General features: G+C 48.7%; 15 protein-coding genes across 15 annotated transcripts; 4 read left to right on the top strand and 11 right to left on the bottom strand.

Moving 5' to 3' along the window:
- Positions 1 to 775: 775 nt before the first annotated feature.
- Positions 776 to 1,406, bottom strand: BDQ94DRAFT_166330 (uncharacterized protein; the record flags this gene model as incomplete). The annotated part of the gene is made up of 3 exons (XM_026770516.1): positions 776 to 1,034; positions 1,098 to 1,201; positions 1,263 to 1,406. The coding sequence occupies 3 exons, from the start codon at positions 1,404 to 1,406 to the stop codon at positions 776 to 778; spliced, it is 507 nt and encodes a 168-aa protein (XP_026631141.1).
- A 1,407-nt stretch (positions 1,407 to 2,813) lies between these two features.
- BDQ94DRAFT_135690 (uncharacterized protein) lies at positions 2,814 to 3,071 on the bottom strand. Its single transcript, XM_026764731.1, has one exon. It carries the CDS (start codon positions 3,047 to 3,049, stop codon positions 2,864 to 2,866), a length of 186 nt encoding a protein of 61 aa, XP_026631140.1. The 5' UTR covers positions 3,050 to 3,071; the 3' UTR covers positions 2,814 to 2,863.
- Positions 3,072 to 3,636: 565 nt separating this feature from the next.
- Positions 3,637 to 4,510, bottom strand: BDQ94DRAFT_135686 (uncharacterized protein). Its single transcript, XM_026764730.1, has 2 exons — positions 3,842 to 4,510; positions 3,637 to 3,785 (listed from the first exon to the last, which is right to left on the bottom strand). Exon 1 carries the CDS (start codon positions 4,230 to 4,232, stop codon positions 3,921 to 3,923), a length of 312 nt encoding a protein of 103 aa, XP_026631139.1. The 5' UTR covers positions 4,233 to 4,510; the 3' UTR covers positions 3,637 to 3,785; positions 3,842 to 3,920.
- BDQ94DRAFT_135685 (uncharacterized protein) lies at positions 4,469 to 5,149 on the bottom strand. The gene is made up of 2 exons (XM_026764729.1): positions 4,970 to 5,149; positions 4,469 to 4,915 (listed from the first exon to the last, which is right to left on the bottom strand). The coding sequence occupies exon 2, from the start codon at positions 4,884 to 4,886 to the stop codon at positions 4,632 to 4,634; it is 255 nt and encodes an 84-aa protein (XP_026631138.1). The 5' UTR covers positions 4,887 to 4,915; positions 4,970 to 5,149; the 3' UTR covers positions 4,469 to 4,631.
- A 418-nt stretch (positions 5,150 to 5,567) lies between these two features.
- Positions 5,568 to 7,438, bottom strand: BDQ94DRAFT_135684 (MFS transporter). The gene is made up of 7 exons (XM_026764728.1): positions 7,218 to 7,438; positions 7,136 to 7,150; positions 6,752 to 7,074; positions 6,430 to 6,692; positions 6,229 to 6,369; positions 5,942 to 6,170; positions 5,568 to 5,859 (listed from the first exon to the last, which is right to left on the bottom strand). Exons 1-7 carry the CDS (start codon positions 7,413 to 7,415, stop codon positions 5,721 to 5,723), a joined length of 1,308 nt encoding a protein of 435 aa, XP_026631137.1. The 5' UTR covers positions 7,416 to 7,438; the 3' UTR covers positions 5,568 to 5,720.
- Positions 7,439 to 7,958: 520 nt separating this feature from the next.
- Positions 7,959 to 9,980, bottom strand: BDQ94DRAFT_135681 (uncharacterized protein). Its single transcript, XM_026764727.1, has 2 exons — positions 9,028 to 9,980; positions 7,959 to 8,954 (listed from the first exon to the last, which is right to left on the bottom strand). The coding sequence occupies exons 1-2, from the start codon at positions 9,594 to 9,596 to the stop codon at positions 8,210 to 8,212; spliced, it is 1,314 nt and encodes a 437-aa protein (XP_026631136.1). The 5' UTR covers positions 9,597 to 9,980; the 3' UTR covers positions 7,959 to 8,209.
- Positions 9,981 to 9,999: 19 nt separating this feature from the next.
- Positions 10,000 to 12,309, bottom strand: BDQ94DRAFT_73278 (cytochrome P450). The gene is made up of 4 exons (XM_026776421.1): positions 11,866 to 12,309; positions 11,489 to 11,819; positions 11,230 to 11,443; positions 10,000 to 11,180 (listed from the first exon to the last, which is right to left on the bottom strand). Exons 1-4 carry the CDS (start codon positions 12,071 to 12,073, stop codon positions 10,368 to 10,370), a joined length of 1,566 nt encoding a protein of 521 aa, XP_026631135.1. The 5' UTR covers positions 12,074 to 12,309; the 3' UTR covers positions 10,000 to 10,367.
- A 478-nt stretch (positions 12,310 to 12,787) lies between these two features.
- On the top strand, positions 12,788 to 13,910 carry BDQ94DRAFT_73284 (uncharacterized protein). The gene is made up of 4 exons (XM_026776422.1): positions 12,788 to 13,161; positions 13,213 to 13,280; positions 13,330 to 13,409; positions 13,454 to 13,910. The coding sequence occupies exons 1-4, from the start codon at positions 12,958 to 12,960 to the stop codon at positions 13,816 to 13,818; spliced, it is 717 nt and encodes a 238-aa protein (XP_026631134.1). The 5' UTR covers positions 12,788 to 12,957; the 3' UTR covers positions 13,819 to 13,910.
- Positions 13,911 to 14,407: 497 nt separating this feature from the next.
- Positions 14,408 to 15,249, top strand: BDQ94DRAFT_135674 (uncharacterized protein). Its single transcript, XM_026764726.1, has 3 exons — positions 14,408 to 14,424; positions 14,501 to 14,723; positions 14,840 to 15,249. Exons 2-3 carry the CDS (start codon positions 14,677 to 14,679, stop codon positions 15,186 to 15,188), a joined length of 396 nt encoding a protein of 131 aa, XP_026631133.1. The 5' UTR covers positions 14,408 to 14,424; positions 14,501 to 14,676; the 3' UTR covers positions 15,189 to 15,249.
- Positions 15,250 to 15,373: 124 nt separating this feature from the next.
- On the bottom strand, positions 15,374 to 15,644 carry BDQ94DRAFT_166325 (uncharacterized protein; the record flags this gene model as incomplete). The annotated part of the gene is made up of 2 exons (XM_026770515.1): positions 15,374 to 15,528; positions 15,581 to 15,644. 2 exons carry the CDS (start codon positions 15,642 to 15,644, stop codon positions 15,374 to 15,376), a joined length of 219 nt encoding a protein of 72 aa, XP_026631132.1.
- Positions 15,645 to 16,624: 980 nt separating this feature from the next.
- Positions 16,625 to 19,758, bottom strand: BDQ94DRAFT_135673 (actin-related protein ARP5). The gene is made up of 5 exons (XM_026764725.1): positions 19,413 to 19,758; positions 19,025 to 19,345; positions 18,032 to 18,972; positions 17,202 to 17,978; positions 16,625 to 17,139 (listed from the first exon to the last, which is right to left on the bottom strand). The coding sequence occupies exons 1-5, from the start codon at positions 19,597 to 19,599 to the stop codon at positions 17,107 to 17,109; spliced, it is 2,259 nt and encodes a 752-aa protein (XP_026631131.1). The 5' UTR covers positions 19,600 to 19,758; the 3' UTR covers positions 16,625 to 17,106.
- A 157-nt stretch (positions 19,759 to 19,915) lies between these two features.
- On the bottom strand, positions 19,916 to 20,555 carry BDQ94DRAFT_135672 (DASH complex subunit DAD4). The gene is made up of 5 exons (XM_026764724.1): positions 20,509 to 20,555; positions 20,390 to 20,446; positions 20,296 to 20,340; positions 20,157 to 20,241; positions 19,916 to 20,109 (listed from the first exon to the last, which is right to left on the bottom strand). Exons 1-5 carry the CDS (start codon positions 20,509 to 20,511, stop codon positions 20,063 to 20,065), a joined length of 237 nt encoding a protein of 78 aa, XP_026631130.1. The 5' UTR covers positions 20,512 to 20,555; the 3' UTR covers positions 19,916 to 20,062.
- Positions 20,556 to 20,658: 103 nt separating this feature from the next.
- On the top strand, positions 20,659 to 21,813 carry BDQ94DRAFT_73257 (uncharacterized protein). Its single transcript, XM_026776420.1, has 2 exons — positions 20,659 to 21,567; positions 21,627 to 21,813. Exon 1 carries the CDS (start codon positions 20,955 to 20,957, stop codon positions 21,516 to 21,518), a length of 564 nt encoding a protein of 187 aa, XP_026631129.1. The 5' UTR covers positions 20,659 to 20,954; the 3' UTR covers positions 21,519 to 21,567; positions 21,627 to 21,813.
- Positions 21,814 to 22,310: 497 nt separating this feature from the next.
- BDQ94DRAFT_135668 (Got1 family protein) lies at positions 22,311 to 23,687 on the top strand. Its single transcript, XM_026764723.1, has 5 exons — positions 22,311 to 22,636; positions 22,715 to 22,741; positions 22,817 to 22,865; positions 22,946 to 22,961; positions 23,031 to 23,687. Exons 1-5 carry the CDS (start codon positions 22,606 to 22,608, stop codon positions 23,325 to 23,327), a joined length of 420 nt encoding a protein of 139 aa, XP_026631128.1. The 5' UTR covers positions 22,311 to 22,605; the 3' UTR covers positions 23,328 to 23,687.
- Positions 23,688 to 24,140: 453 nt separating this feature from the next.
- pfy1 (profilin) lies at positions 24,141 to 24,659 on the bottom strand (the record flags this gene model as incomplete). Its single annotated transcript, XM_026768666.1, has 3 exons — positions 24,141 to 24,272; positions 24,346 to 24,480; positions 24,579 to 24,659. 3 exons carry the CDS (start codon positions 24,657 to 24,659, stop codon positions 24,141 to 24,143), a joined length of 348 nt encoding a protein of 115 aa, XP_026631127.1.
- Positions 24,660 to 26,215: the final 1,556 nt, after the last annotated feature.

Genomic DNA, 26,215 nt, shown 5'->3' with positions numbered 1-26,215 from the left:
GAAATGAGAATTATGACTCTAGGATAAAAGACAAATGGTCCTTGATTTCCAGTTAAATGGGTTTGTACTTGGGTTATGTTATCAAAGATGAGCTGGAGGTTTAGTTTGACTGATTATATATATGTAACTATCAGGCGATTATAGTATGATTGTGTAACTCAATCAGCAACTATTATGTATTGTTGAAAAACCTTTTACAACCTCTACAACTTCAGCTATCGGCTGGTTAGTATGTTTCTGCAATTTAGACAGACCATATATTATTATTGTACTATTATTACACATTGGATAACCCAGACGCAGCACAGCACGGGGTAGATCCAATAGAACAGAATCAAATCAGTTGTGTAAAGAATGACAAGACAAGATTATAGTGGTAATTAGTAAAGATGGTATTAGTAACAGCAACGATCCCGGTCACCACCCCGATCCATCTATGCACACCCACCACCTATTCCTCTTCTCCTTCTTCAGGTCGTTCAAGCATGTTCAAGTCGTACGGACATTAACGAATGGACATTAGTATGTAGGGATATCAAACGTATTAACATCATCAGTATTAGTAGATGTTCAATCAAAGCCAAGTCAACTGTGGTATCATGGTCGTAGAGAGAGACGGAAAAGGGTATCGAATCATCATCTCGCTGGAGACGGACGACAGCTATCGCTTGTGCGTGATGTACATGTAGACCGGTACATGAACGCACAAGAGAATGCGTTGGCATGCGTCGCCGCCATTAGTCGAGACGGATTATCTGGCAGTCGAGTTTCAAATCTAGGCTGTGGCCACAGGCGCGTCAGCAGGACCGCCGTGGGCGCCACCGGTGTTCTTCTCCCGGACTGGGGTGCTCTCGCGACGGTAGGCCCAGAGGGCACCGACTTCGAGGAAGATGGCGAAGAAGGTGAAGATGAAGGTCAGGAAGATGAAGGCTTCATTGGCCTTCTTCTTGGAGCAGGACAGGCCGGGGGGAGAGTTGGCGCCGCAGTTGTGCCAGTTGTAGTCTTGCGCGGCAAAGATGAAAGCCGTGAGCCAACTGTGGTCATGGTCAGTACCAGCACAAAAGAATATAGATGTTGCTTGATTGGATGGCACGTACAGGTACGAGAAGATGACATCGATGATCAAGACAAACTTGCTCAGGGCATTGGGCATGAACGGCGAGATAAAGGCGGGCAGGAAGAAGACAACAGACATGGTCGACTAATCCATGGTTAGTTGATAAGGTTTGATCTGTTTACATCAAGGATGGGAGCATGCTTACAATGACTTCCCAGTAGATGGTGTGCTGGCCGCGAGGTCCCTTGTGGATGAAGTAGGAGGTGATACCCATCACGATGACTGCACTGGCCCACTGCATGAACCGAGTCACCAGCTGTAGTGGACGGGCCACAGTACTGGAGAACATGGCTGCGATTGACTGGACTGAAAGTGTATAGAGATGGGAAGAAAGTGAGATAGTAGGGCAGCTAGTAGTTTATTGGGCGACGCGTAAAGAGAAGCTCAGTTCCACTGACAGACTGGTTCGTCGGACTCTGATGAATGGATGAAGAGGGGAAGGAATGCCAGGACAAGGTTCTTTATATGTCGCCTGGTCGGCTTGAATGGATAGGACGGAAGGGCGCATGGCCGACCGAATTAACGGGGCGTATCTTTTACGTCAGAGGATGTTGTATTTTTTTTTTTTTTTTTTCCCCCCTTGAGCTTGAGCCGAAAGTTTTTCTGGCCCTCAGTAGTGGCCTGTCCAGGGAAAACTGAGGGACGCCAACGGAAGGAGGGCCAGCTTAGGCGGGTTTTTTGGCGCTTTTCCCCAGATGCGTCATAATTTCCTCTGCATGAAGTAAGTCAGTTCCGAGGCGGACCAGTCGTTGTATCGGTTGTGTGATTGCACTGACCAGATTGCCGTAGTTGTGCAGGAAGACCACATCAACAGAGGGATACTAAGGTAGGGGACAGCATCATACTGTTCCTAGGATGGGAGGGGTGCCCAACCGAGGTGGAAGGCAATGGCCATCACAGCAGCATCAACATCAACAACCGCAACAACGCAGCTGGGTCTGCATCACAGTTGGGGTGGGGATCAGGTCCGGCATGGCTAGTGTGAGGATCAGCGTGGACCATGGACTGATGGATGGAGCCAGATGGACAGAGTCGGGAACGGACCAGGCAAGGGAGAGAGGGTGTTGTTGGTCAACTCATGATTGCCAGGTTGCGTGACTGGACGGTGATTGAAGGATTGGAGGGTGGAAGAAGCCAGAATTGAAGCCGTGAAGCCACTCAAGTTCCATCGTCATGGCTTGGCGTCACGGGGGATCGCCCGGTCTGGATCTCGTCGGATTTCCTTCGGTCTTATCTTCATTCTTCAATTCTGGTTACCTTTCTACAATTTTCCATCATCACTACTCACTGTCCATCCCATCTCTATCATCTATTCCATCATCAGAAGCATCTAGTCTTTTCACTCATACTGAATAATTATCTCCAGGAATGTTAACTATGATTTCACCGTGACTCAGCACCGTACTCAGCGCTGGTCATCAAGCAGCTTCCACCAGCTTCGGCACAGACCAATGGCGACCACGCCACGTCCCATCGTGCAACCCGGCGGGTTCCAACGGGATCAATAATCAGTCAATGCACTCCCTCCCTCTCTCGAGAAGCTTCGAGCTACAGTGAGACTAAATCTTCCGCCGTGCTTTGCAACTCTGCAGATCCTCGCATCCCGGAACGGTCGGCAGGATGAGATCATCCCTCCCCTCCTCGGATTTCAGCAGTCACCTGCTCCTCCCTTTCCGTGGTTATCCATCCCTCCCTCTCTGTCTTTTCTTTCAGATGGCATGGCTTGTACAGAGTAGGCTTCGTGACTCAACAATGGACCTGTGATGCCGGACCCACAAGGCTGAATGAGAGCAGGAATTGGATGGCCATGGATATTGGGTCGACACCTTCCCGCTTCTTCCGGTTGATCCACACTTTGGTATTCCGCTCTACATACTCAACCACCACCACCACCACCACCACCACCACCACCACCACCGCTGTTACCTGCATGATTGTCTCTTGCAGCAGGGATGCCCGTTTAGTTGTTTGTATGACATCCCGTCTGTAATGCAGGTAGGTATGAACACCGCATCAAGTATGCATGTGTGTTCCCCTCTTTCCCCCTCTTCCTCTCTCCCTCAATACTATACCCTACAGAGTAGCTATCGTAGCTATCTCTCGCCTCCCTGCATACCAAGCTGCCCTCCTATGTCTCGTACCTCTCCCCCCGAAACTCAATAACCGAAACCTATTTACCTTTTTCCACCCTTCCCCTCCCGACAAAACCGAACAAAACACATGACACCTACTTGCCAACCCAAAACTCAACTGTACTCTACCAATCCTAAGCCTCATTCACAACTGGCTGGCCAGGGTTTCCTTGCATCTCTTTCTACCGTGATCAATCTCGCTGATCCGGGGATCCCAACCCTCCCATCCACCGAAAACATGCTCGGACTATTTCCAGCCACGGGGACAGCTATTGAACCTTTATCCGTTTAGACTTCTTCCACCGCTATGGTTTGAACTCTTATTCTCGTTCTTGTTACTCGAACCTGTTCAAGTCCTTGCCCAAAACTAAAGTATACATGTGCATAGATCCGATACGCCTTGAGTTCGCGTGTTTTGAATCTGCCTATCTAGGCAAGGGGGCTGCTTCTCATTTTTGAGATTGTGGCGGGGCGTACTACTAGTTAGTTGGGTGTTAAATTTGTCAAGACTATCTCCTTTGTAGAGTGTGTCGAAAGTACGGTCTCCACGACATCGGCAGGATGCTGATTAACTTCTGACAAAACTGACAAGGGTGCAATCAAGGGTGCGATCAAGGGTGCAGAGCTGATCATGATGATCCCTAGCATGATTGGTTTTGGTGCCTTGCCCGCTACGGCGCTCGATACGGGGTGCCGCTGCTACTCGTAGTGGTCATGAGTACATGAGAAAATATAGCACTCCTCCCACTCCACCCGATACTATCAATGTTAAGGATGACTACTGAACTCCTATATAGTAACAACTCCGACTTCATAAAGGATACTAATAATACAACAAAAATAAAGCAGTAATGTGACTTACAAGTCAATAAGTTACTAACCATACTGATAGCAAAACTTGGATATCCAGTTGCTTTCAAACCCGCGCTCAGTTTAAGGAAGTTCAATTTCGTTGAGTTTGCTACTATAGTGCTCAAAGACATGAAGTATTTGACTGGAACACTACTTGTGAATCCGGAAAGATTTTCTTGAAGACAGGAGACACAGTGATCCTCTGAATATCACCATGAGAGGTTTAATATGAGATTCTTTCCTGTAGAGTACTACGCGTGGGTCTGCGTGGTCGCTACAGCTATAAGCAAACATATGATGGCGGCTAATATAATCAATCTGTTTTGTTCCAGCTCATCTGGACCTGTGGCCTGGCCGCGCAGAAATGACCAGACCGACACATACTATCTAACCTCTTTCCTACTCAAGCTACTATATCAACTAATAAGATATCTACTAAATCTCATTTGGTTGTACAGCCTTATCCGGGGAGCGGAAATCCGAATCAAATATAGCTTCCTATTATTCTTTAACCAAGGAAATGAACTGACTTAAGAAATATAGAGATGATGATTGTGGAGGAATGCTAGATACTCGACAGCGTAGTGCAGTATTACGAAGCAGTGCATAAGGACTGAGAAAGCTTGAGAGGCTTGCTTAAAACTGAAATGCTTATGGTGATAATTAAGCCCAGCTCCTAGAATATCATAATCCAGAGTCTTGTTGATGCGGAAATCAGATCGAACCCAGGATAGATAATGATCACTGCGAGACTTCATAACATTTTGATGAAGCCAGGAGCCCATTAGATCGTTCGGCTATTTAGACAATGAAGCTTCCCATGCATTAGTGATCTCAGCTTCGGTATAGGGATAAGGAAGGGACCCACAGTTTATGTAGAGGAGGGTAATATCCCATTCAAAATCCAACCCGACATCTGAGCTCCCTCTTGGACCTTAATCTGACTCTTATAAGACAACATGCATGATGCGATCAGATTCATCTGGAGTTGGTATTTGAGACATAGGAGTGGAATTTGCAGACAGATTTTTTATGAAGAGGAGTCTCTTGTTCCTCATCACGTTGCTGCGCGTGCGCTTGGCAACAGGAGTATAAGAGCTGACTGGCTGCATTCCCTTTATTCTGGCAGCTCGACTATGATAATTTTGGGCAATAGTAACGCTTCCCTCTGGAGTTTGCACTGATTCGATACAGTTGCGATAGTTCACTGCTGAGAAGCTTCTTCGCCCGGATCAGATATGGCTCTAAGGCCGGCAGTAGGCAAAAGAGTAGATCCCCAACATAAGGCTGCTAGATAATGCACAAGAGCAAGGATTACTGAGAGGTTATTTCAGAGGATGAGACAAGCTAGGTCATATATACTGTCTTGTCCATAATATCGTGCTTCACGACTGCCTTCTGCCGAATAACGGTGTCTTTAGGCAACGAAAAAGGTATATATAATATTTTGGAAACGCAAAGATCCACTGAATTTTTGCTCAACACGGACAACAAGGACCCTTATGTACTAGGGGCTTCGATGCGGGACGCAGAATAAGGGAATAGCGGCAGTCCCTTTGTGAAAGTAAGCTCTTGTTCAAGCACTGCTATCTATCTAACCACACATTTATATCATTGCTTCAGACGCCGTGAGCATGATGCTTGTTCCGTGGGAGCAGCACCCATATGGCGATCAATGCAACCAACAACGCGAGAACGAACGGCTGCAGGCTTTGTACACCGCGCGCCCCGGATATAGCACCGGCAACAAATGGCAGTCTACGGTCGAGCGGAATATTAGTCAAGTAGTTTAAGCAACAATAGGTCGGAAAGTTTTGTGAAGTAAGGGAGATAAACGTACATTGCTCCACCTCCACCAGCCAAAGCCGATGCAAGTCCAATGCCGGGGGTATGTAGGTGCTTGGGGAGCAGCTTAGCCGCCACAACAATGGCTGCGGGAAATAGAGGGCCAGTGAAGAAGCCAAGCAGCGAGACCGCCACTGCAGATACGACAAACTGTGGCACCAGCCAAAAGATAAGCTCTAGGGCGATTGAGATCGCAAGATAAATGCTGATAGCAATTCGTTCTCCTTGATTATCATTCAGTATTCATGTAGTCAGGCTTTGGTGGAGGAAAGGGAAGCATACCCAACCAGTCATTCACAAAACCGAGTACTAGACGACCCACGGTGACACCAGCCCAAAAGCCGGTGGGAATCAGGCCAGATTGGTAGGGCTCGCCATGACGAACTTGAACCATGAAGTCCACGACCCAGCCACCGACCGACACTGATCAGATTACATGATCAGATTGGCCGATTAAATCAGTCATCTAGCAGAGCGACGCACCTTCAACTCCCATGTACACAAACAGCCAGACTGCTATTAGCCAGGTAATAGGACTTTTAATAGCCTCTGTAGTCCTGCTCCCGTTGCCACTGTCGGAGTTTCTGTGATTCGTGGCCCTGTAGCTAACCGCGTTTGCTTTCCAGAACAGAGTAGAGCTCACCATTAGTTCTAGAACGGACCCACCAAGCAGTGTATAGTAGAAATAATTCCAGCGAAGGCCGGACTTGATCATCTGAGTCCCTACCAGTGGACTTATGGTTGCCCTGCAGTGGTCCTCAGCATCGCCAAGGGGTAGTAATTTTACATCACAATGTCCACATACCCGAGACCATAAAATGCCTGAAGGACCCCCATCATGGCGTTCGCATTGGCCATATCAGCGATCCAGGAATTCCATGCCGCGTCAATGAGGCCATTGCCCAAACCGACAATCACGTAGACAGCCAGCATTGCCGGCCAAGGCGGATGAATGGCCATTATCACATATGGAATGATATGACATAGAGGACCGATGATCGCAATCCCTCGCTGTCCAAGCGTCATATGAATCTTGTTGACAATGAGCGTGGCTATCGTATACCCGGCAAACGGAGTCACGAAGATCAAAGAGACCACGGTGGTAGACAATTTATAGTCTTCGCGAAGCTACTTCACTTTCAGCATCTCTCTGATTTAAAGAACCGACTTAGGCCTATAAAAAGCATACATATGGGACGAGCGCCTGCAGAACAAGTGATCAGTCTGTTATCCTTCACTGATGCGGAAGGATAATGAGAAAGAGAGCTCACTCCGTAAACACCATCATTTGCCCCCACAACCGTGAAACTGATAAATGTAGCCAAAAGACGCCATCTATTGATGGGAGGATCATTCCACTTTTGCTTCTGTTGTACGATTGCCTCTTCGGTACTTGGGCCGAATGGTTGAACTGGGCTCTGAGACTCCTGTAGCCCTTGTGGAGCTAGCTCAATTGTTGTTGTTGACATGTTGTGCTTTTAGAGGAGGAGATACAACGAAGCAGTGAAGGAAATGAAGGTTAATGACGTTACTTTGTATTTAATAGGTACCTGCTACATGTGATCACGGACGCTTTCCCCGCCTCATGAACCAAGAACACACTCTTTAACTGGCGTTTATTATAGGCCGACCCACAAGGACAGAAGCATTGGCGACTGGTAGCGGTCAGCCAAGTATCAGTGCTGCATCCCGCTTTTGATTTGACATTTGATATGCTGTTTTCCTGCACTTCCTGCCTACAGTGGTGATGATCCTAACCGAAAGGAGCAATTCGTGGTATACTGAATCAGACAGGCGGTCTGGGTAAACCCTTCGCGACTAGCCTGTATTGTAAACTTTCCTAAATAGGATTAATTTACCACCGGTAGTTATGATGTTGTATAGAGGATGGGAGGTCAAATTAGAATTATGGTTGACACGTTATGCTCCGATAGGCAGGCTAAAATAGCCTGGTTGAACCTCACTATGCCCCTACTATATCATGCATATTGTTTGTGTTTCACAACCACATGCTCGGGCCTAACAATTCATGTGGACGGTTACATCAACCCGAGAATTGCCATTGCCTGTGTGTCGGTATACCAACTCTAAATCTACTATATACAATCTAAATAGACCACATTATACATTGATGTCTATTCTAAACTTGGGCATCGGGCGAAATTATCCCAATCATAGGCACTTCCATCGCTTTCCAGTGATCTGGTGGAATTAACAATTCGCCTTTAACTCTTTTCAGATCGGGAATTATATTTTGATAAGTCTATACGTTCAGCATCCTCTCCACATCATAATCTTCCAGAAGCGTAGCGTGTTCTCTTCTCAATTTGGCCGGATCATTGGTCTCGAACCAAAATGCCCACGTACTCTGAGTATTGATGTCAAGATTGTTCCGGCTCGACTTCAACCCCACATGCTGCAGCTGGGGCGGTGCCAGAGCATATCGAGTCAACTGGTTCTGATCAGCGTATTCCTCTATCATAGAGTCCGTCTGACCATGTCCTCTTGCGCTCAAGAACTCAATCAGACCGTCCACATTTTCCCTCGGAAACACCAAGCCCTGGGTGCAACATCCATACTGGTTCATCTCGACAACACCATGGAGCGGCATTACGTTGTATTTTCCGGCCATGTATACGAGTGCGGTGAAGGCTGGAACGCATATCATAGAGATAACCACGATGCTCAGGGTGTCAAGGTGCAGCCATTGGAACCGAGTGTGCCGAAGCATTGATAAGGATGAGAATGTAGACAGCATGAGAAGGCCAAATATCAAGGGCATGTTTCTGTATGCCATGTCGGAATCGCTCCAGCCCAATGAGGTCTCGGTGTAGAAGAGACGGAGGTAGATCCAGGGATTCCTTGGCTGTTGATTCCGTTGTGAAATATCGGAGAGCGCCTTCAGAGTCTTCGAGAACCACCCTGTGGCAAGGATGATATCGTCTTCGAAAATGATGGTGTAGGGGGCGTTTACTTCCTGACAGGCTCGTAGGGCGTATATATAATCGCTGCAGGCTATTAGCTGGCTCAATCCTGGAAGCAGATGGTAATGAATCAAGTTCTTGGGAAAAATAGACTCACAAGACTCCTTTCTCATAGAAATTCTTTGCTTTCTCCAGATCCTGCAAATGCTGAAGTTGTCCTTCTGTCACATTATAAGTATCCGCTGAGTCCACGAGCCTGCCCACCCATTTCTGATCCCAACTGGGATGTACTCTCGGATCTGTATCTGTAAAAAGAATACTAAGATACAACGCTTGCCGCTCCCTTTCATCCAGGCTCTCCAACAGCGAGCCAACAGATGCCTCAAAATAGTGGTCCGAGTCTCGTCGAACAGTGACCATGGCTATACAAACAGATGGTGTGCTTCCACTCTTCACATAATCTGGTGGATCTATGCCCGAATTATGCTGTGAGATAAAATGCCAGGCCTCACGTTCGCGGTGGAGACTGTAATCCAGCTCGTAGACATGGCGATCTTGGAAATAGGCAGAATGTGGATCATGCCAGAGGGTGACTCGGCAATAGTAGAATATTAAAAGCCAGACGAACAAGCTAGAAATGAGGATCTTCGATGCGCGTAGTTGGAGATAATACGGGAGATGTGTGAAGAATTGTTTGGCGACTCTTGTCGGAGGGATAGGGAGCATTGTCTGGTGGTGGTAATTAGGGGAGGAGGGGGGAAGGGGGAGAGGAGCTCGGAACGAGGCTATAATATTGGAACGCTGGCAGTTGCATTTGCTAGAGTAATCAAAAGGCAGCTATAATACATTAAGGCAGACAGCGCAGGTAGCAGCATTTAGTAGTAGACAATATCCTCGTGCGAATTAGCGTAGTAATGTTTGAATGATGTACTCCGTACCCTAAGGGACCAAGTTACGGCCAACAAGGCTGAGAAGACTACCAGTACCCACAATTATCTACAGACCCCTACAGCTGACCTACGAACTCAAGTGTACGGGGCAAGAAGGGTCCAACCCCTCCAACTAGTAATCACAGGGCTCTTGTCCACCCAGCACATAAGCGCCTAGCACGCAGCTCTACTGATTGTTCGTCGGTTTCTGACCCACCACCCACAAAATTTCCGCGGAGAGAGTACTAAGTGAGACATACAGAGCTAGTTATGCATTAGTGTATCAAATCACTGACCAAACCACAGTTGATAGAGGCCGGCGCATACACCGTGCGACTTGGCATTAGTAAGGCTGGAAATTAAATGATGCATCGCCCAAGCGCTAGACATTGGTGGTTTTAAGTGACCTGATAGCAATGAACTGGCGGCACAACCCGAAATTGAGTCCACCAGGATAGTGTAGGGTTAATCCTCTACTAGATCCATGGTTTCTGACCAGTCCCATCCACAATATACTACCCATCCTAGTCACCCAAAAATCTGGTAGCAGTCGGGTCTATGGATACTCTCAATGAGCCAATTTCGCCATAATTCTCACCCCTTTAGAACCCATCTTCGGCATGGCAACCTGGTAATCATACATAAATGCCACATCGTCGGCATCTGTTTCAAATAGGGCCATGTCGAACTCTCGAACCAGGGCCGCGACCACATGATACAGCTCCGCACGCGCGAGTTCAATCCCAAGGCACCTTCGCCCTCCCTTATTGAACGCCATTTGAAACCTCCGTCGCTCCTTCCCAGCATCGCCGAGCCAACGTTCCGGATCAAAGACGAAAGGATCCGGAAAGACGGTGTCCGCAGTGTGCGCACTCAGAGTCGTGGTGCACACCGGAGTGCCTGCTGGGATTATGTACGACTTGCTTCTGGTGCTGGGCGGACAGGTCGAGGAGACGTACGCGGAAGGCGTATAGGTCAGCGGCTCATGAGCGATACGTGCGGACCGAGCCGTGACGCCGAAAGAAAGCCGATTGCCTTCCTCGATTACTGCGGATAGATACGGAAGTTGCTCGAGTTGGGTCCATGAAGAAGGTACAGGGACGGCACGGAGCTCCCTGCGAAGCTTCTCGAGAAGTGCGGGGTTGGCAAGGAGATGATAGAATATGATGTTGAGAGTCTGAGCTGGTGATTCGGTTCCCGCTAGAACTAGAAGGGCCCCTTCTTGTTGTAACCGCAGGAGCGTTTTCTCTGAGGCTGGCAGGTTTGGGTTGTCCACTAATGAATCAAATACTGACTCTTTGCCTGTCGGTCCAATGTTCTTCTTGTGAGCCACTGATGATTCTTTGTCCTTCTTAATCATGAAAATCTCCTCACGAACCCGCTGCATTAAATCGTTAGACTTGGTTCATTTGTTCGGCGCAGAGTCTCACGTCAAATAGGGTAAGCAAATCAATAAGGCCTGGAGGCATCACTGGGCGGCTTATGGACATTGGGAGCGACTCCAGGAAATCGGGGATTTGCGGAAAGTGCTTGTTGATATTGATCCCCATCAAGAGCTCTTTGCTGTTTTGGCGGAGGGTGGCGGCTTTCGGTTCGCTTGCAAGTACATCTGTTCGGTGCGCAAAGAGGAAGTTGTTGACAACACTGGGCAATCAGCCTCCATAGCAAGCAAAAGATGTGCCAACCTACTCATTTGAGAATGCAAAAAAGACATCTGACAAGTTGACTGGTGTGTCTCTGGCTACATGGGTGGATATCAACTGCTTCAACTGGTCGACCTTGTCTGTGATCAACCCCTCCATGTACTGAATGTTCTTCTTGCTGAAGAAGGGTGTAAGTGACTCTCGCCGGACTTTATGCAGGTCATGGTCGGTGGTTGTGCCCAGTCCCCCTGGGACGCGAAGGCTCCTCAGCTGATAACCATACTTGTCCCTTCTGATCATCGAAGGGGCGTAAATAGTGTCCAAAAATCCGACGTCATTGACATGAACCTCATCTGGGGTAATACGGATGATTGGGCCTACAATCGTCAGCGGGGATCGCACATGAAGCAGAGCATGACATACCATATCTTATGTGAAGCTCCTGTATCTTGAATACGTATTGACCGGGCCTAATAACGTCAAAATAGAATTCATACCACCATGTCAGAGCTGCAAGACGAGGTCCGGGAATATGGGCCAGAGGGTGGAAATAAAGGCGACGGACAGCTTCACTGGCCGTCCAAAGTACAGCCAGCAAGGCAGCAACCCCCACATTCCAGAGCAAAGACATAATTAAGAATCAGGCTCAAGGTACTCAGTGAAAGAGAGATGGAGGAAGGCTGACAGTATGTCAAGCAAGAGGCAAGAGAAGAAACAAACAGAGGCCACTTGAGAAATGGGTTCTGAAAATAGACTCGTTTGGTGGGAGAGCCTGACCTGGCCAGGATCATCCCGGAGTGTAACCTAGTCTAGTCAGCATGCCCGTAGCCGCCTCCAGCTGAAGGGCCACAAGGTATACACACACACACACACCTCAAGCAACGACGCGAGGGGAGTATCGGCGCCATGGTTTTTATTGTTGTGTCAGTCCACTCCTCATCGCATAATGATTCCTCTCTCATTGTCGATGGGATTCCAAGACCGACATTATCATCATGTCACGAACATACGCAACTCCCGCTGCAATCATTACGATCTCTATCCTCTTCCCTGTCTTGGGTACTTTAACAGTGATCCTTCGCTTCCATACCAGAAGAAAGACAAAATCTGTGTTGTGGATTGACGACTGGTTGACGCTGCCCGCACTGGTAAATAACATCGGCCCAAGCATTTGAAAGCCAACAATACGAACTCATTTAGGGACTGGAATATGTTCTTGCCGCCCTGCTGCTCTGGGGAACAACAACAGGATCCTTAGGGGGCCTTCTTCCCCAACCCGATGACCCACGCCCAGATGCTTACGTTTTCTCAAACTCTGATCAACAGATCAGACTCTTACAGGTTCAAATTGTTCTGCTTAATACGGATTCAAATACTAAATCATTACAGATCCAATATGTCGCTGACATAGTGACTGTCTGGGCATTTGGTTTTACGAAACTCAGCATTCTCTACTTCTACCGCAGCATTTTCTGCAGTAGACGGACCATTCGGACTGCCTTCCACTCTGTGACCATGTGCATGATTGTGCTAGTCTCGGTGTGGACTGTAGCCTTTGAAGTTGGTACAATCTTTATCTGCGGTGCCCATCCCGTGAACGCCTGGGGGACTATTGCAGTTGTTACAACCGAATGCAGTCTACAGGTCCCGATCGTCGAGGGATATGCAATTTCTGATTTTATCATGGACGTGATTATATGGATGCTACCACTGCCACGGGTAAGTAAATCATGCAAGGGACCACAGACTATCGAGCTCACCCCGCCTCAGATATGGTTGTTGAACATCTCCGTTCGCCAAAAGATGGCACTTGGGCTAGTCTTTCTCGTTGGTCTCTTGTTAGTACCCTTCCTGCAGAGCCATAGGGTATGCCTGACACGCACAAAGGGCAATCGCAGCTTCTGCGACACGGATGGCTATCTACATCGCTCATCTTATCAACCCCTTTGCTCAATCAGATGGAGAAAGTACGAAACCAGGCACAATACAATGACCAAAGCTAACAGAACAGCACTCGTCACATACCTCTTGTTCTGGACCATGATAGAATGCGGTCTCGGTGTCATCGTTATCTGCCTCCCTTCTCTGCGGCCAATGTATAAAAAACGCGAGTTGAATTCTCTAATCAACAGTTTCAAAAGATACCTATACCGAAATCCCACGTCGACAACATCGAGCGCTTTACGAAACAACAGCCTAAACGGCTTGACAAATTCAAACTCGTCTAATGTGAACCTTGTTAGACCATGGCACCCCGGGCCAACAACATCTCCTGCTGTTGGGCACAATGCTTCGATGGCCCAACATCCGTCAAACACAGAGCAAAGAATTCAGGTCACGAGGGAGATAGAACTAATAAGGCTAGACTCGAGCTAATGTACGGTGACTTGGCTAGGAGGTAGAAGGTAGCACAACCCTTGTCAATTTGATCGCTAGTACTCAGTACCTAACCAATCCTGGGTTACGGGCCAATAAACGTCTATGGGATCAGCCTCTGGACTTGAAATATCCCTGAACTGCTTGCATAAATAGTCTCACCGTAAGACAGCGCCTTTCCGTATGACCAGTCCTTCGGGTTACACGGTTGCAGCCAGGGAATTCCGGAACAAGGCTGAGGCTGAGATAGTCTGTCAAGCACGGAAACTCACATTACCTGCAAACACAATACAGTATTTAAAAGTAACGATATGTCACACCAATGCTTCAGCTATAGACACACTCCAAAGTGCACTACGCCTTGATTTGAAGCGAACATGCCTGCTAAATTCCGACTTTCAAAAGCTGAATATGTCTCGCTTGATCCATCCGGACCCAATAATCCTCCCTCTCTACCCGAGCGCCTTTATGCATACATTCTCTCCCTTCGCCATATCTGGCGAGATGTCTTGATATTCTGTCTTAGTATCCTTTGCACAGGGCTCTTAGTAGACCGTATCTTGTTCCCGCTGGATGCTAAACCTCCCCAGCCTAATCCAGAATACGGTCAGTAGTACTATTATTGACACTCCGACCTTTGTTTGATCTGGGAATGGTCTCTAATCAAACATAAAATCAAAAGAGACGGCTTCCCACGGCAATCGCTGGATTCAATTCCAATGGTCTACAGGTATTTACAGCTCTTCGAAGCCCGAAGATTTCGACGCCGTGAATAAGGCCTGGGAGGAAATCGTCCCAGCGTACGGCTTCGTCGCGGTTGATCACGGATGGGCTGCGGAGAATCACCTCCCATCGAGCATGAGTCTTCCATCAGATTCTTCCAAAGGGGTGTATATTCTTGATGCGTGAGACCAACTAGCCTGCCCCTCCAACTACTGCTTTTCCTATCCCTTCAGATTCACGAATGATATTTTCGTGATCTTTAGGAATTTTTAACTAATCATGAACGCGGATTTGATAGGTACCACCAAATTCATTGCCTTACGATAATTCGCCGCACTCTCCTAGAGATCAGATCTGGAGAATCACCCAAACTTCCTCTCCAACATTCTTGGCACTGCTTCGACAGCCTATTGCAGTATATAGTATGTGGGACATCCGGAGATACACTTCTCTACACATGGGGACGGAATCAAACTGGTGATGGACAGGCACGGGAGTGTCTCGATTGGAAGAGTCGGAAGGAGTGGATTCGTCAGAGAACGGCTTGTTATAAGGATAGTGAGCAGCCCATTCGACTAGTTGATCATTTTACGAGGTGTGAAGACGGTGAAATGGAGATTGGGGATGGGATTAGGTTGAGTATGTAATGGGGAGATCTAATATGGAATAAAAGAATGGAAGAGAGATGAATGGAGATAGATACCTTCCCTTCATAAGGTCAATTATCAACTAAAAGTTGCTCACCCGTAACTAGCGCTATCCTTTACCCAAGACACACGACATCTCCACCACACTCCCCATATAACATTAAGAAGACAACCCTGGTAATCATCTACCACCCTTCCCCAACAACAGTATTGTCCTCCTTATTATCCACCTTAGAATCACCCTCTCCATGTGACAAAGCAGCTCTTTCATGAATACCACCAGCTCCGAATTCAGCAGCACGGACACCTGCTTCGATGGACGTCGCGGACTCGGCAGCTCCTACTCCTTGTTATAATCTGCATCATGTTCCCTACTAGAGAATCTGACTTACGTGGAATAACTGCAGCATGCGCAGTCAAGAACAAGCTCAAGGACCAGATGAGGCTAATCTTCATGGTGAAGGCTTGTTGAGTTTTAAGCAGAGCAATTCGCATATGATGGTGATGAAGTTGTATTGTTGTTGAGGCTTTGTTTATCATGGAAATACTCGCTATTTGCCTTCTTATATGACGATCGAAGCAAAGCAAAACAAGATGCAATACATATGATAGACACATTCAGGTAAATGCATTACGACGAATGTAATAATGCATCCAGGATGATCTATGATGGATGGGTGACACCCCCACCACAAACAACAGACCGGGTCATATCACACTATGCACAGTCGGCAGGGTTTGCTGTGGGCTACAATTACTTAAGATCGGCCTGTATAACGCTTGCCTTGCGTTGCTGATATCAGCTGGCGGATAGGGTTGCAATGGGGCTCACCACATCCACACACACATTCTGTGTAGGTAGAGCAGAGCACGGTTTGCCAGTTTATCTAGAAAGCGTCCTCACAAGGCTTTCATCATCAACGCACTTATTGCCCCATTGATTAGACAAGCAGCTGAGTCTGACCCTTCCCCTTACAGTTAATTCTGAAGGGGCCGGGCAAGTGTGCTTACGCGCTGAATGGAATCCATTCCATCAAGGAAACAACCACCTAGTACCCCGCTCGCTGATCAGTAAGGTCAATTGCCATGGCCAGCTGAAAACGTTGACGAGTGGCGTTGTAGCATGCATCTAGTGTATGTAGTGTAACAGGACTGTGGTCGATGCTGTAATCCAAGGAGCTAATAAGCAAACACGCCATGGCCGGTGTGGGTGAGGGGCTGGCGGGGAGCAATCAGCAGCTGCTAAGTACTGTCCGCGATATTTACGATAGCTTTTCATAATATTATATCTAGAAGGCGGGGCGGAATTTGGGGTGGGTGCTTACTGAGCGATTAGTGTTGTTTTGAGATGCACATGGAGCATATGTTTACGTGCTGCCCTCACTAAAGCGTTGGCATCCGCATCGCCAAAACAGAGAAAGCTTTCTCAATGTACCCCAGTACGTACTTTACCCTATCTCATTGTGCGTGTTCAAGTGAGTGATGATGGAAAGGGCTATAGCCAGATCTGCAGGCGCCAGGATCCTGTTTCGAATGAGTCTACTTACTATACAACCGTTGGGAGAAGACAAAGGGAGCAAAAAGAAGAATAGGTAGCATACAAAATAAGCAGAATGAAGAAACGAAATGACTATGCCATCTTAATATATCAAATCATCCATCGTCGAAATTAAATTTCTCATCCGACTTAGCACGCGTACGCCCAACTCCCTGTTCCTTCGCGCCCTGGATACGCACTACTACCAGCATTGACGCCCTTGGTAGTTTAGTGGCGCAGCTTGGGTTAGTCGCATCGCTGGACCACAACCTACCAAAGGCGTCCTCAGCCCCGACTCTGTATACCCCTAACCGCATCATGCCAAGATCTCTCTCGGTGTATAGATGTTGGACAGGCAAAACGTATTACAGGCTCTGGCGTCTACCATGTGGTGGCATTGCCCATATCATGTTCCTATTTAGAGGTTGTTAGCCAATGTTGCTTGTGTCACGTCGAGAAATCTTTCCCGTGCTTACCTTGAGATATTCGCTGCCCTTCTCCAAGTATTCCTGCCGGGTGATCGAGGACTTCGCCAGTTCAGACCCTGAAGCCCATTGTGCAGCGCCCTTCCATGCGTCCAAGACCGGGTCATTCGCACGCCGGACGTTGAGTTGGGCGTCCACGGGAAGGTACGCGCGGAAGTCGTTGCGGAGACGTTCGTCGAAGTTCTGGAACATGGTGTTGCCACCCGTGAGGAAAACATCCCGCAGCAGTTTTGATTGCTCCTCAGGGTTCGGGAATCGCTGGTTCACAATATCGGCCGCGATCTCCAACAAGCCGGCCTGGTCAATGCCCGCAATTGACGGCTTGAAAACCACCTCGGGAACGCGGATTCGCTCCACGTTCAGATGCAGTTGGTGAGCCTCGCGTTGGCTCTCAGGATCAAACGGCCAGGGACCCCGGAGGAAGACATGTACCAAGCTCTTCGTCCAGTCGGATTGCGCTGCGAGCGTGTGGTTCTCTGTGAATTCGGGATCGTACTCGAGTAGTTCCTTCTCAACGGCATCAAGCATGCCTCCAAGGTCTTCCTCTTCCTCTTCATCACTCTGTTCGCCTGTAGCCACCGTTCGATAGACACCCCAATCTTCGTCGTTGGCACCGAAGGTGTCATCGTCCCCGCCGCGCCTCCGCTTCTTGGGACCATCCGCAGCGAGGTTGGCGAGGGTCTTCATGCGCATCTGACTGGCTAATGACTTGCGGTTACCCAGATCCGCCTTCATCCTGTCACGTTCCTTGATCTTTTGCATAATGTTCTGTTGTGTAGAAACGTTAGATATGCCATAAATAGTGTAGCGAATAACCATACCTGACGGTTTGCTCTCCGTTCAGCTAGCCAGTTTTCGAAATCATTCTCGCGCTTCTCGCGGTCGAGCCGTTCTTCCTCCTCCCGACGAGCCTTCTCTCGCTCTTTCTCTGCCTTAGCGCGTTGTCGAGCTTCAACGTTGGATTTCATTAGTCGTTGATGGCGCTTTTCCTTCAGACCAGCTTCATCTAATTCTTCATCCGGGACGTCCAATAACGGGAAAGACATCTCTTCCTGGGGCTCTTCGGTTTCTTCGATCCCCAGGTCCCGGTTTCGGGATCGTTTGATGGACCGCTCAAGATCCCGAATCAATCGATCTAGATGGGCTTCATCCTTCAGGTCCTCCGCTTCGAGAATGCGCCTCGCTTCCTTCTTCGTCTCCGAGGCAAGTCCGTGCTGTAGGTCCTTGTAGTACTCCAATTCCTGCTCCTTCTTCATCAACTTTTCCAGCCGCATCTTAGCGGCCTGCTCCTGCAACCGACGCCCACTTTCCTTCTTCCTCTCGGCAATCCGGGCGAGTTCTTCCTCGGTCTTTTCGGGCACAACGTGCTCGGTGTAAGGGTACTGGACGATACAGTCCCGCTCCTCCAGCCCTGTCCAGTCTAGGTAGTGGCTCAGCTCTTGGTCGTAGTCCTTGGAAACGTAACAATGCTTGTGCACAATATCTTCCATCTGGCTCTCCGTCATCCTTGCGGGGAAGGTCGGGTACTTTAGGCGCATGAGTTTTAGCAGATATTCCGATGCGTGCAGTCCACCCCAATTCAGTCGCGAGCAGTTGGAGAGCAGAGCCTTGTTATTTAGCACCGGGATCACATGGGTCGAGGTGTGCGAAGACGAGATGATGAGTCCATCCTTTCCGCGATTGTACCGGTAGGAGAATAGGGAGTCGATTCCGTAAGCGACCGATGGCGCGGAATAGCACTCGAATAGGATTTCGTTCATCACTAGCAGAGCGTCAGCAATACCATCATTATAGCCGCAAGCGATACCACTTACTCCTTCTGGGATAGGCGAGGTTTGCGATCGGCTCGGTCATGACAATCGGCCTGTCAACCCCCCCATTGGCACCATCGACTCCCAGCTTGATGAACAGATAGTCCAACACTCCCTCCATGACGTCCCAGTTACCCACAACACTCGTGCCAGGGTCGAAGGCATAGCGCAGCTGACCGCGCGTAGTCGCATCGACATAAGAATCGTATCCGATGAATTGGCAGGCTTTGTTGAGCTTCCGGTCGCGATACCGGCTCATCACAGGAGGAAGCACGAAACGTGGGGATTTGTCGAACGACCAACCGGCTTTGACCAAGTTTGAACCTTCAAGTAGATCGCAAAAGTCAGCAGACTGTACACGATGCGGTCTCAAGCCTAGGCCATCACTCACCATTATCAATAACTATGGCGCTAGTACTCTTGCTCTTTTCGTAGCCTTCGGGTTGAGGGGGGTGGTAGCCCTTGAAAGGATGGTCCTGTACATTGTAAGGTTCCGGAGGAGGCTTCGTGGCACCTTTCTCGGTGGAATTGATCGTAAACCGGGTCGGTAGAACCGGCTGGATCGAGGTGATAGCCATGGTGGTTGGATGCAGGCGCTCTTAGCAGCAACTTGGAAGCTTCCAGGTAAACACCGCTCACTGCATTGCAGTGAGTGTCGCAGGGGCTAATACGCCAGATACCCGCTAGCAGAAGATAGATGCGCGCCGATAAGGCTGTCAGAGATAGGATGACGCAGGTTGCGGTGGTGTTGGTGATGAGGAAGGAAAGGAAACTGGAGCTTGAAAGTTCCCCAGCTTTGGTCGGGGCCGTGGAGGCCTCTCCGGCCACCGCCAGCGGCGCTCATATGCCGCCAAGCCGGTCACTCTATGCGAGTAACTATGCTCTTGAAGGAACCCAAAAGTCACACTGCTGGCTGTCTCTACTCGGTCTACTATCCATTTTAAAATACATAAGATAAGTGAATATTAGATATTTTCACGTGTGTATCATGTCTTCATGATCAAATAACTAGGTAAAATAACTGGGAAACACTGTTGGGTATCAAGAACTGGACGACGAGGATGATGGATCTTTCAAATTCTCCGTCGCTAATGCTGATCAGCCAAGTCCAACCAAGCATCCTAAGGGAAATTACCTTCTAGATGGAATAGAACGTTAGACTGGTAGTTCTTGAACATCTGTGCGACGAGTTCGACGTTCATGTTCTGGATATTGACCTCCTAATGTAGCCCATCAGTACTCTATCATGAAGAAAAGCGAGCAAATGTGCTTACCTGGAGGCTTCTGTTCATAACCATGATTGACTCATTCAATTTTTCCTAAAGCCGATCAGCCATTACAACCTAGGATGCCCTCTGGGTGACATACGATGTTGCCGATAATGCGGGATAGCAGCAGGGCCTGCTGGTGCTCATGTGGACTCTCCTATATATGCTATTAGTATGGTCTTGTCACGAATAACTCATCCAGTGCGCTGCACTGCTTACCATCTTTGCGATCTAGTGTAGTTCGTGGATGGACTTGATTGATGCTGTTGTTTGTTTGTTGCTTCTTTGGATTCACGGCAACCCAAGATACGCTTCCACGTGACTGACGCCGAGCTGGTGGAATGGGAAGTAGGTTGGAAGGTTCACTATCCAGATGTTAGTTTGGCTTATTCTGTAACTTCACTACTTCTGTAACTTCACTACTTCTTTCATTCTATCTCTGGAAGAGCAGTATTTATTACTGCGCCATCTGATCATCACAGTTGGTGACATTGGTGCGCATCGTGCATTCTTCCTTCACAACTTGAGCAAGGCCTAGACGAGGACGACCTAGCACCGCCAGACTCCCCAGTTCGGCTTCAGCAATCAACCCTCCACAACGATCAATACTCCGGCCTCATCCTTTCATCCAAAGCTCTCTCACATCTCAACGCCCCATCATCGCCATGGCTCCTCTGACTCCCGCCGAACAGGAGAATCACCAAGCGCTTCTCGATCGCCTTGACATTGCGGCAGTTCCCCGTCCGTTCCGCAATCCGAATTGGAAGCCATCGCAGCGACGCAACAAGAACGTGAAGCAGCTTATTTCTGAGAGCTCTAGGAAGGAGGCTTCCGTCATGGCGACACAGTCCAATTCTGGCGCAACCACCCCGCTCGCAGCTACGTCCGCCAGCACCGACGGCAGCCAAACCCCTGCCGATGGCACACCCCGAACGAACATCGCGCAGGCTGCGCAGAACCTCTCCACACTGGTGTTGGAAAAGAACGCACGAGCTGCATTTACATCTGGACCTGCCGTAACGTACACGAATATCGAATCCGCGCCCTCGTTGCACCCGTCGCAGCAAACCCGCTACTGCGATATAACAGGCCTACCTGCGCCATACACAGATCCCAAGACCAGACTGAGGTACCACGATAAGGAGATCTTTGGTGTGATCAGGACACTTGGTCAGGGAGTGCCGGAGAGCTATTTGGAACTAAGGGCTGCCCATGTTGTTCTTAAATGATGCGATGAGTTTGCTACGGAAATGTTTGTTTTATTTGTAAGATATCAGGGTAAGGCGCTGAATTTCTATAGAGATAATGCATTCGAATTCTAACGAAGGTCCTGCCAGATAGCAGCCTAATCTAATACGCGATTTATGTACGGCCAACACAGTCAAGCCCTTTCCACCCACCATGCCCCTCTCGAGACAGGTTCAAAGAAAGCGCTCCGGCTTATTCGTGACCTTATAAAAGTTTATCTTCGCCTTGTGCAAGTTGCACTCGACTAGTACCGAAGCTCCAGGAACCGAGCATCAGTTACAGCATCCGAAGATGCTGTTGCCGCGGCGTGAAATGAGAGTTTAGCCTAAGGGCTCGCTAGGCATAAACCGGCAGGATACTTGCAGTAACAGAGTGGCTAATTGAAGCCATCTTGATACCTCATACCGTTGTATGCACTCCTTTTGTAGAAGCGATGCGTGTCTCCTGGATTGATGCATTAATCATGTCGTAGAAGTATTGCACACGAGAGGCTTGACTAGATGTTCCATCATCAAAGACCATAGTCAATGGCATGCAATCTGAAGAATGTTGTCGACACGCATCGTTCTCCCCCGATGGTAAACATCAGGAGGTAGAATCGGTTGAGAAGTTGAGTTAGCAGAGCCGAAAATGGCGGCTGTGCGAATGTTGTTGATCGCCCGACCGCCATCCCAACGCGGAATAGCACAAACCTAGCCAAGAAAGGGACGTGGCAGAATTGGGAATTTTGCGCAGCAGCCGCAGTTGTTCCGTGTTTACTTGCATTGCTGGCGCCTGTACTTCAAAGCTTCGTGAATCCTCCAGGACGACAGCCTATATATAGGCGTGCGATATCTTCATCCTTTTCATTTTCTAGCCATTCGTGGGTTTACCGCCTCATCGTCCCTTCCACCATATATACTGCCCCGTGCACGCGATCTCCGCAAGCCTCCGAATTCCCGAGTGACGAACGCATCGCATCCTTGAGCGCTACAATCAACCTCGAGCTGCTCTAGTTTCAGTCCTCGACGTATTATTTTCGATCCTTATATTACTGCGCACTTTTACATAGTTTCAAAAAACAGCAAAATGCCTACAATGTGGTTGTCCGATAATCAGAGTAAGAAACGCCTACTTTGCACACTTCGCACGAAAGCATATCCGGGTCATTGGCTAACGCACGTTCTTCCTACAACAGAGATCGGAGTCATCTTCTGCTCAGCCGGTATGTCTATATAACAGGCTTGCAACGACCCACAACCGACCGCTTCATACACATACTAATGATGTCCCCCAACAGGAGGCTTGTTCCTCTTCGGCGGAGTCCTAATGTTCTTTGATCGCTCACTGTACGTCCATATCCAACCCAACTCTATAATCCAAATAATAATCCAAATACATAATATAACTAACAAAACTAACAATCTAGCCTGGCAATGGGAAACGTACGCCATCCTAAACTACCCTACTCCAATGCGATATGTGGAACCCCCAACTAACCCACTCCACCGCAGATCCTCTTCCTCATCGGCCTCACCCTAATAATCGGCCTCGAAAAGACCTTCGCCTTCTTCTCCCGTCGCCAAAAGCTCAAGGGCACCGCTGCCTTCGCCGCTGGAATTCTACTCATTCTCCTCCGCTGGCCGCTAACCGGGTTCATAATCGAGTTATACGGTCTCTTCATCCTCTTCGGCGACTTCCTGATCACAATTGGCCAGTTCGCGGGGAATATCCCCGTCGTGGGACCGTTTATTCAAAAGGTTCTGGAGACGCTGGCGGGTGGAAGAAGGAATGCGGAGTTGCCTGTATAGGCAGGGGACTCACAGTTCGATTCTCCGTTGAGGGTATAGGCGTGGATGGGTGAGTGAGTGAAGGGAACGACTTTGATAACGATGACGATGATGGAGGATCTTGTCATGTTCATGTGTATGAATAGTTATGTGGCACTAGGGTCTTCTTTTTTTCTTGTTACGAATATTTGCATGATGGGATGGGTATGGGATGGTATGGTGTGGTGTGGACTACTATCGTTTGTTGGTCTAGGCCCATGTCTACAGCTACTGTCTGGATGAGCGGGATGGTGGTGTTGTTCGCTTTTATATTATGGGTATTATTATGTACTAGAGACTTTTAATTGTTAATATATCTTTCCGACGAGGAGAGTACCTGGGGAGACAGTCCTTGCGAAGTTCGGTAGTTTGGGACGTATGTTGGTTGGTAGTAATGTGACAATAAGAGCTAATTTCAAGATTACCTTACTGTGCATCTGCATAGATCGGAGCTGTCAAAAATAACAGAGTGGCCGGTGATATCATTCGGAATGCGGGACAGATGGACGCTAGATAGCTTTGGGCTGTAAACTTTGTTTCATGAGCATGTGAAATCAGTCGGTCTGGACTTCCCATCCCAGAGTTCGCTGCAATGGCTTTACTTGTAAGCATATAATGTACAGGTATGGATCTACGTGGTATAATGAATGCCAATTGATGCAAAGAATACCGGAGAGCAAAAGACAATCGAGAAAAGAGACCACCATGATGATTTACATTTAAATAACCAGTATTACCGAGTGTCCCTTCCTCATGGCGAGACAAAATACAATTTCATTCTGCTTTTAGACCCATTCACCGGGGGTTGTTGATGTAGTCAACGAGGTTCTCGACCACGGTAGCGGCATTCGGGGTCTGGACGTTCTCCGCGTGGTGGGCGACCATGACGCAGGAGACGGCCTTGACGACAACGATACCCTCCTTACCCTGTTTGTTCCCAAATATCAGCACATGTTAAATATTTTGATAGGTAATAGGGGATGGGTGGGTGCGATAGTACCTTCTTGCCGTACAGACTGCGGTCGTCAGCCTTGATGGTGACGAACTTCTCTCCGCCAACGGTGATACCGTTACCCCAGGCAGCGTTGGGGTCCTTGAAGGCAGCGGCAAGGCCCTGAAGTTCTTGGGGGGAGATCTATGGTGGTCGTTAACGCTGGATTCGTGCTGGTCGGCGCTTGCTTGGCCGTAAGGTCACGCCGATCAGACCGGCGGTTGCTGGAGAGCGTGTCATACCGTGAAGCCGGGAGAGGAGGCCTCAACGCCGGAGATGTCGTGGCTCAGGATACCGGCCTTGTCAAATTGGCCAGATCCCATCAAGCTGAATGGCTTCGCGTCAGAATTCCGATACCAACTTGGAGGGGCGGCAGTTGCTGAAGCGGGGTAAATATGGTTAGGTTATACGGTACCTGGAATCGACATATCCTAGGCAGGAAGAAGAGCAAGAGTCAGCCTAGGAATACCCAAAAGAAAATGCTAGATAGAAGAGAATGGAATGTTGAAGGAGCATGTGTTCTTGTCGTACCTTGCCAAATAGCGGAGTGCTGACCCATGGTGACGGTCGGATAAACAAATGACGGGACGGTCGGGAAAGGGGAAGAGATACGGATAAGCAGAGCAATCCGTAAGAAGAGTGGAACTGGGGGGTAAAAGACTCCGGGCGAGGACTAGGAATCGACCAGGAGAAAGAGGAAAAGAATGCGCTGGGGGGAGGAAGGTGGTAGTAGATAGTAGAGGTGAGTCTCGAAGAAAGTTGGTGGGAAAGGAGGGGGAGAAGGAGGCCGACGATGAGGTGAGTTTACTAAGGCGGGCTTGGGAGGTGCTGCTACTTTAGTTGGTTAGTTTGCTCTGGTGGGGGTGGCATTGGTTTCCATTTGCTTTTCCCAGCTGAGCATCTCCTACTGATTTCTGCCCCGCCAATTCCCGACTTTTCAACTTTCTCTGCTTGTCGGTCACCGTAAGATAGATGAATATCATCTACGTCTATTCATCATATGCTCCCTAATCGCTCCTATTTCAAAGAATAATTTCAGCACCAAGTGGTACTTACCGAGATCAAACACCATTTCAGTAGGCCCTTTTCCTTTTCTTTCCCTTGCGTTCCCTATGACCAGCTGTCATCTACCCTTTTGGGGGTGAGTTTTACGGTACGTCTTCCTACGTCATTCCCGTAGCAACAAAGAGCTTGACTTTGAATAGCCTCATCCAACCAACACCATTACTGTCTAGCTCATCCTTGGTATCATCCACCAAAGCTACGGTATGTGTAGAGACTAGAGAGAGTATCCAGGCGGTGGAGAGCCCAACGGCAGGCCGACTCCGTAGTTCACCCGCCTCAGTATAGGATTAGTCCCCTACCGGTGCAAAAACTAGACCCTGTTAGACACCCAAGCATGTCCACTTTGCGGGCCTTTTTTCACCGGTTCCTCCTTACCGCCTCTTCTATGCCCATCCATCCCTTAAGCCTCTGCCATGGACAACTTCATTGAGAGCGTCTGTCACTTGCGGAATCCGAGCTGAGATGATGATGCCTGGTGGGTTGACTGGGCACGTGCCTGTCACCGAGTCAGGTGCTGGGGATCATCTGCAGCCATCCGTCAGTCGGTCTTTTTTCTCCTCAGTCTAATGGTCTATTCATCCTCGACAACCATTCCCTTGTCGATGACAGTGGATAGTTTGCGGGAAATCCCGTCCGTCATTTGATTTTGATGATAATCTTGATACCACAAAATTGTAAAGCCATCATCCCATGATCTACGAATTAACAAAGGAGCTGGAAACGCCATTCAGGAGATGGCTGGTCCGTGACTTAAGGTGAGGGCCGCGGGCCAGTTCCCTGGGCGGCCTCCTACTCTAATTTCCCCAGTGGACTA

Source organism: Aspergillus welwitschiae (assembly GCF_003344945.1).
Source record: "Aspergillus welwitschiae strain CBS 139.54b unplaced genomic scaffold BDQ94scaffold_3, whole genome shotgun sequence".
Classification (NCBI taxonomy): Eukaryota; Fungi; Ascomycota; class Eurotiomycetes; order Eurotiales; family Aspergillaceae; genus Aspergillus; species Aspergillus welwitschiae.
This window is presented reverse-complemented; position numbering and strand designations above follow the sequence as displayed.

Excerpts from the sequence above, each read along its gene's own strand:
- BDQ94DRAFT_135690 (XM_026764731.1), bottom strand. The coding sequence starts at position 3,049 with ATGCAGGTAACAGCGGTGGTGGTGGTGGTGGTGGTGGTGGTGGTGGTG.
- BDQ94DRAFT_135686 (XM_026764730.1), bottom strand. The coding sequence starts at position 4,232 with ATGTCTTTGAGCACTATAGTAGCAAACTCAACGAAATTGAACTTCCTT.
- BDQ94DRAFT_135685 (XM_026764729.1), bottom strand. The coding sequence starts at position 4,886 with ATGGGCTCCTGGCTTCATCAAAATGTTATGAAGTCTCGCAGTGATCAT.
- BDQ94DRAFT_135684 (XM_026764728.1), bottom strand. The coding sequence starts at position 7,415 with ATGTCAACAACAACAATTGAGCTAGCTCCACAAGGGCTACAGGAGTCT. Across the intron at positions 6,693-6,751 it reads CAGGCATTTTATGGTCTCGG|GGCAACCATAAGTCCACTGG; the intron begins GTATGTGGACAT and ends GGACCACTGCAG. Across the intron at positions 5,860-5,941 it reads GCTGGTGGAGGTGGAGCAAT|ACTGCCATTTGTTGCCGGTG; the intron begins GTACGTTTATCT and ends GCTCGACCGTAG.
- BDQ94DRAFT_135681 (XM_026764727.1), bottom strand. The coding sequence starts at position 9,596 with ATGCTCCCTATCCCTCCGACAAGAGTCGCCAAACAATTCTTCACACAT. Across the intron at positions 8,955-9,027 it reads TTCTATGAGAAAGGAGTCTT|CGATTATATATACGCCCTAC; the intron begins GTGAGTCTATTT and ends AATAGCCTGCAG.
- BDQ94DRAFT_73278 (XM_026776421.1), bottom strand. The coding sequence starts at position 12,073 with ATGTCTTTGCTCTGGAATGTGGGGGTTGCTGCCTTGCTGGCTGTACTT. Across the intron at positions 11,820-11,865 it reads GGAGCTTCACATAAGATATG|GCCCAATCATCCGTATTACC; the intron begins GTATGTCATGCT and ends TGACGATTGTAG. Across the intron at positions 11,181-11,229 it reads ATTTGCTTACCCTATTTGAC|CGGGTTCGTGAGGAGATTTT; the intron begins GTGAGACTCTGC and ends GATTTAATGCAG.
- BDQ94DRAFT_73284 (XM_026776422.1), top strand. The coding sequence starts at position 12,958 with ATGTGCATGATTGTGCTAGTCTCGGTGTGGACTGTAGCCTTTGAAGTT. Across the intron at positions 13,162-13,212 it reads GGATGCTACCACTGCCACGG|ATATGGTTGTTGAACATCTC; the intron begins GTAAGTAAATCA and ends ACCCCGCCTCAG. Across the intron at positions 13,410-13,453 it reads TGCTCAATCAGATGGAGAAA|CACTCGTCACATACCTCTTG; the intron begins GTACGAAACCAG and ends CTAACAGAACAG.
- BDQ94DRAFT_135674 (XM_026764726.1), top strand. The coding sequence starts at position 14,677 with ATGAGTCTTCCATCAGATTCTTCCAAAGGGGTGTATATTCTTGATGC. Across the intron at positions 14,724-14,839 it reads GGGGTGTATATTCTTGATGC|GTACCACCAAATTCATTGCC; the intron begins GTGAGACCAACT and ends CGGATTTGATAG.
- BDQ94DRAFT_135673 (XM_026764725.1), bottom strand. The coding sequence starts at position 19,599 with ATGGCTATCACCTCGATCCAGCCGGTTCTACCGACCCGGTTTACGATC. Across the intron at positions 19,346-19,412 it reads CGCCATAGTTATTGATAATG|GTTCAAACTTGGTCAAAGCC; the intron begins GTGAGTGATGGC and ends ATCTACTTGAAG. Across the intron at positions 17,140-17,201 it reads AGGGCAGCGAATATCTCAAG|GAACATGATATGGGCAATGC; the intron begins GTAAGCACGGGA and ends ACCTCTAAATAG.
- BDQ94DRAFT_135672 (XM_026764724.1), bottom strand. Across the intron at positions 20,242-20,295 it reads TTATGAACAGAAGCCTCCAG|GAGGTCAATATCCAGAACAT; the intron begins GTAAGCACATTT and ends GGGCTACATTAG. Across the intron at positions 20,110-20,156 it reads CGTTCTATTCCATCTAGAAG|CGACGGAGAATTTGAAAGAT; the intron begins GTAATTTCCCTT and ends GATCAGCATTAG.
- BDQ94DRAFT_73257 (XM_026776420.1), top strand. The coding sequence starts at position 20,955 with ATGGCTCCTCTGACTCCCGCCGAACAGGAGAATCACCAAGCGCTTCTC.
- BDQ94DRAFT_135668 (XM_026764723.1), top strand. The coding sequence starts at position 22,606 with ATGCCTACAATGTGGTTGTCCGATAATCAGA. Across the intron at positions 22,637-22,714 it reads GTGGTTGTCCGATAATCAGA|AGATCGGAGTCATCTTCTGC; the intron begins GTAAGAAACGCC and ends TTCCTACAACAG. Across the intron at positions 22,742-22,816 it reads AGTCATCTTCTGCTCAGCCG|GAGGCTTGTTCCTCTTCGGC; the intron begins GTATGTCTATAT and ends GTCCCCCAACAG.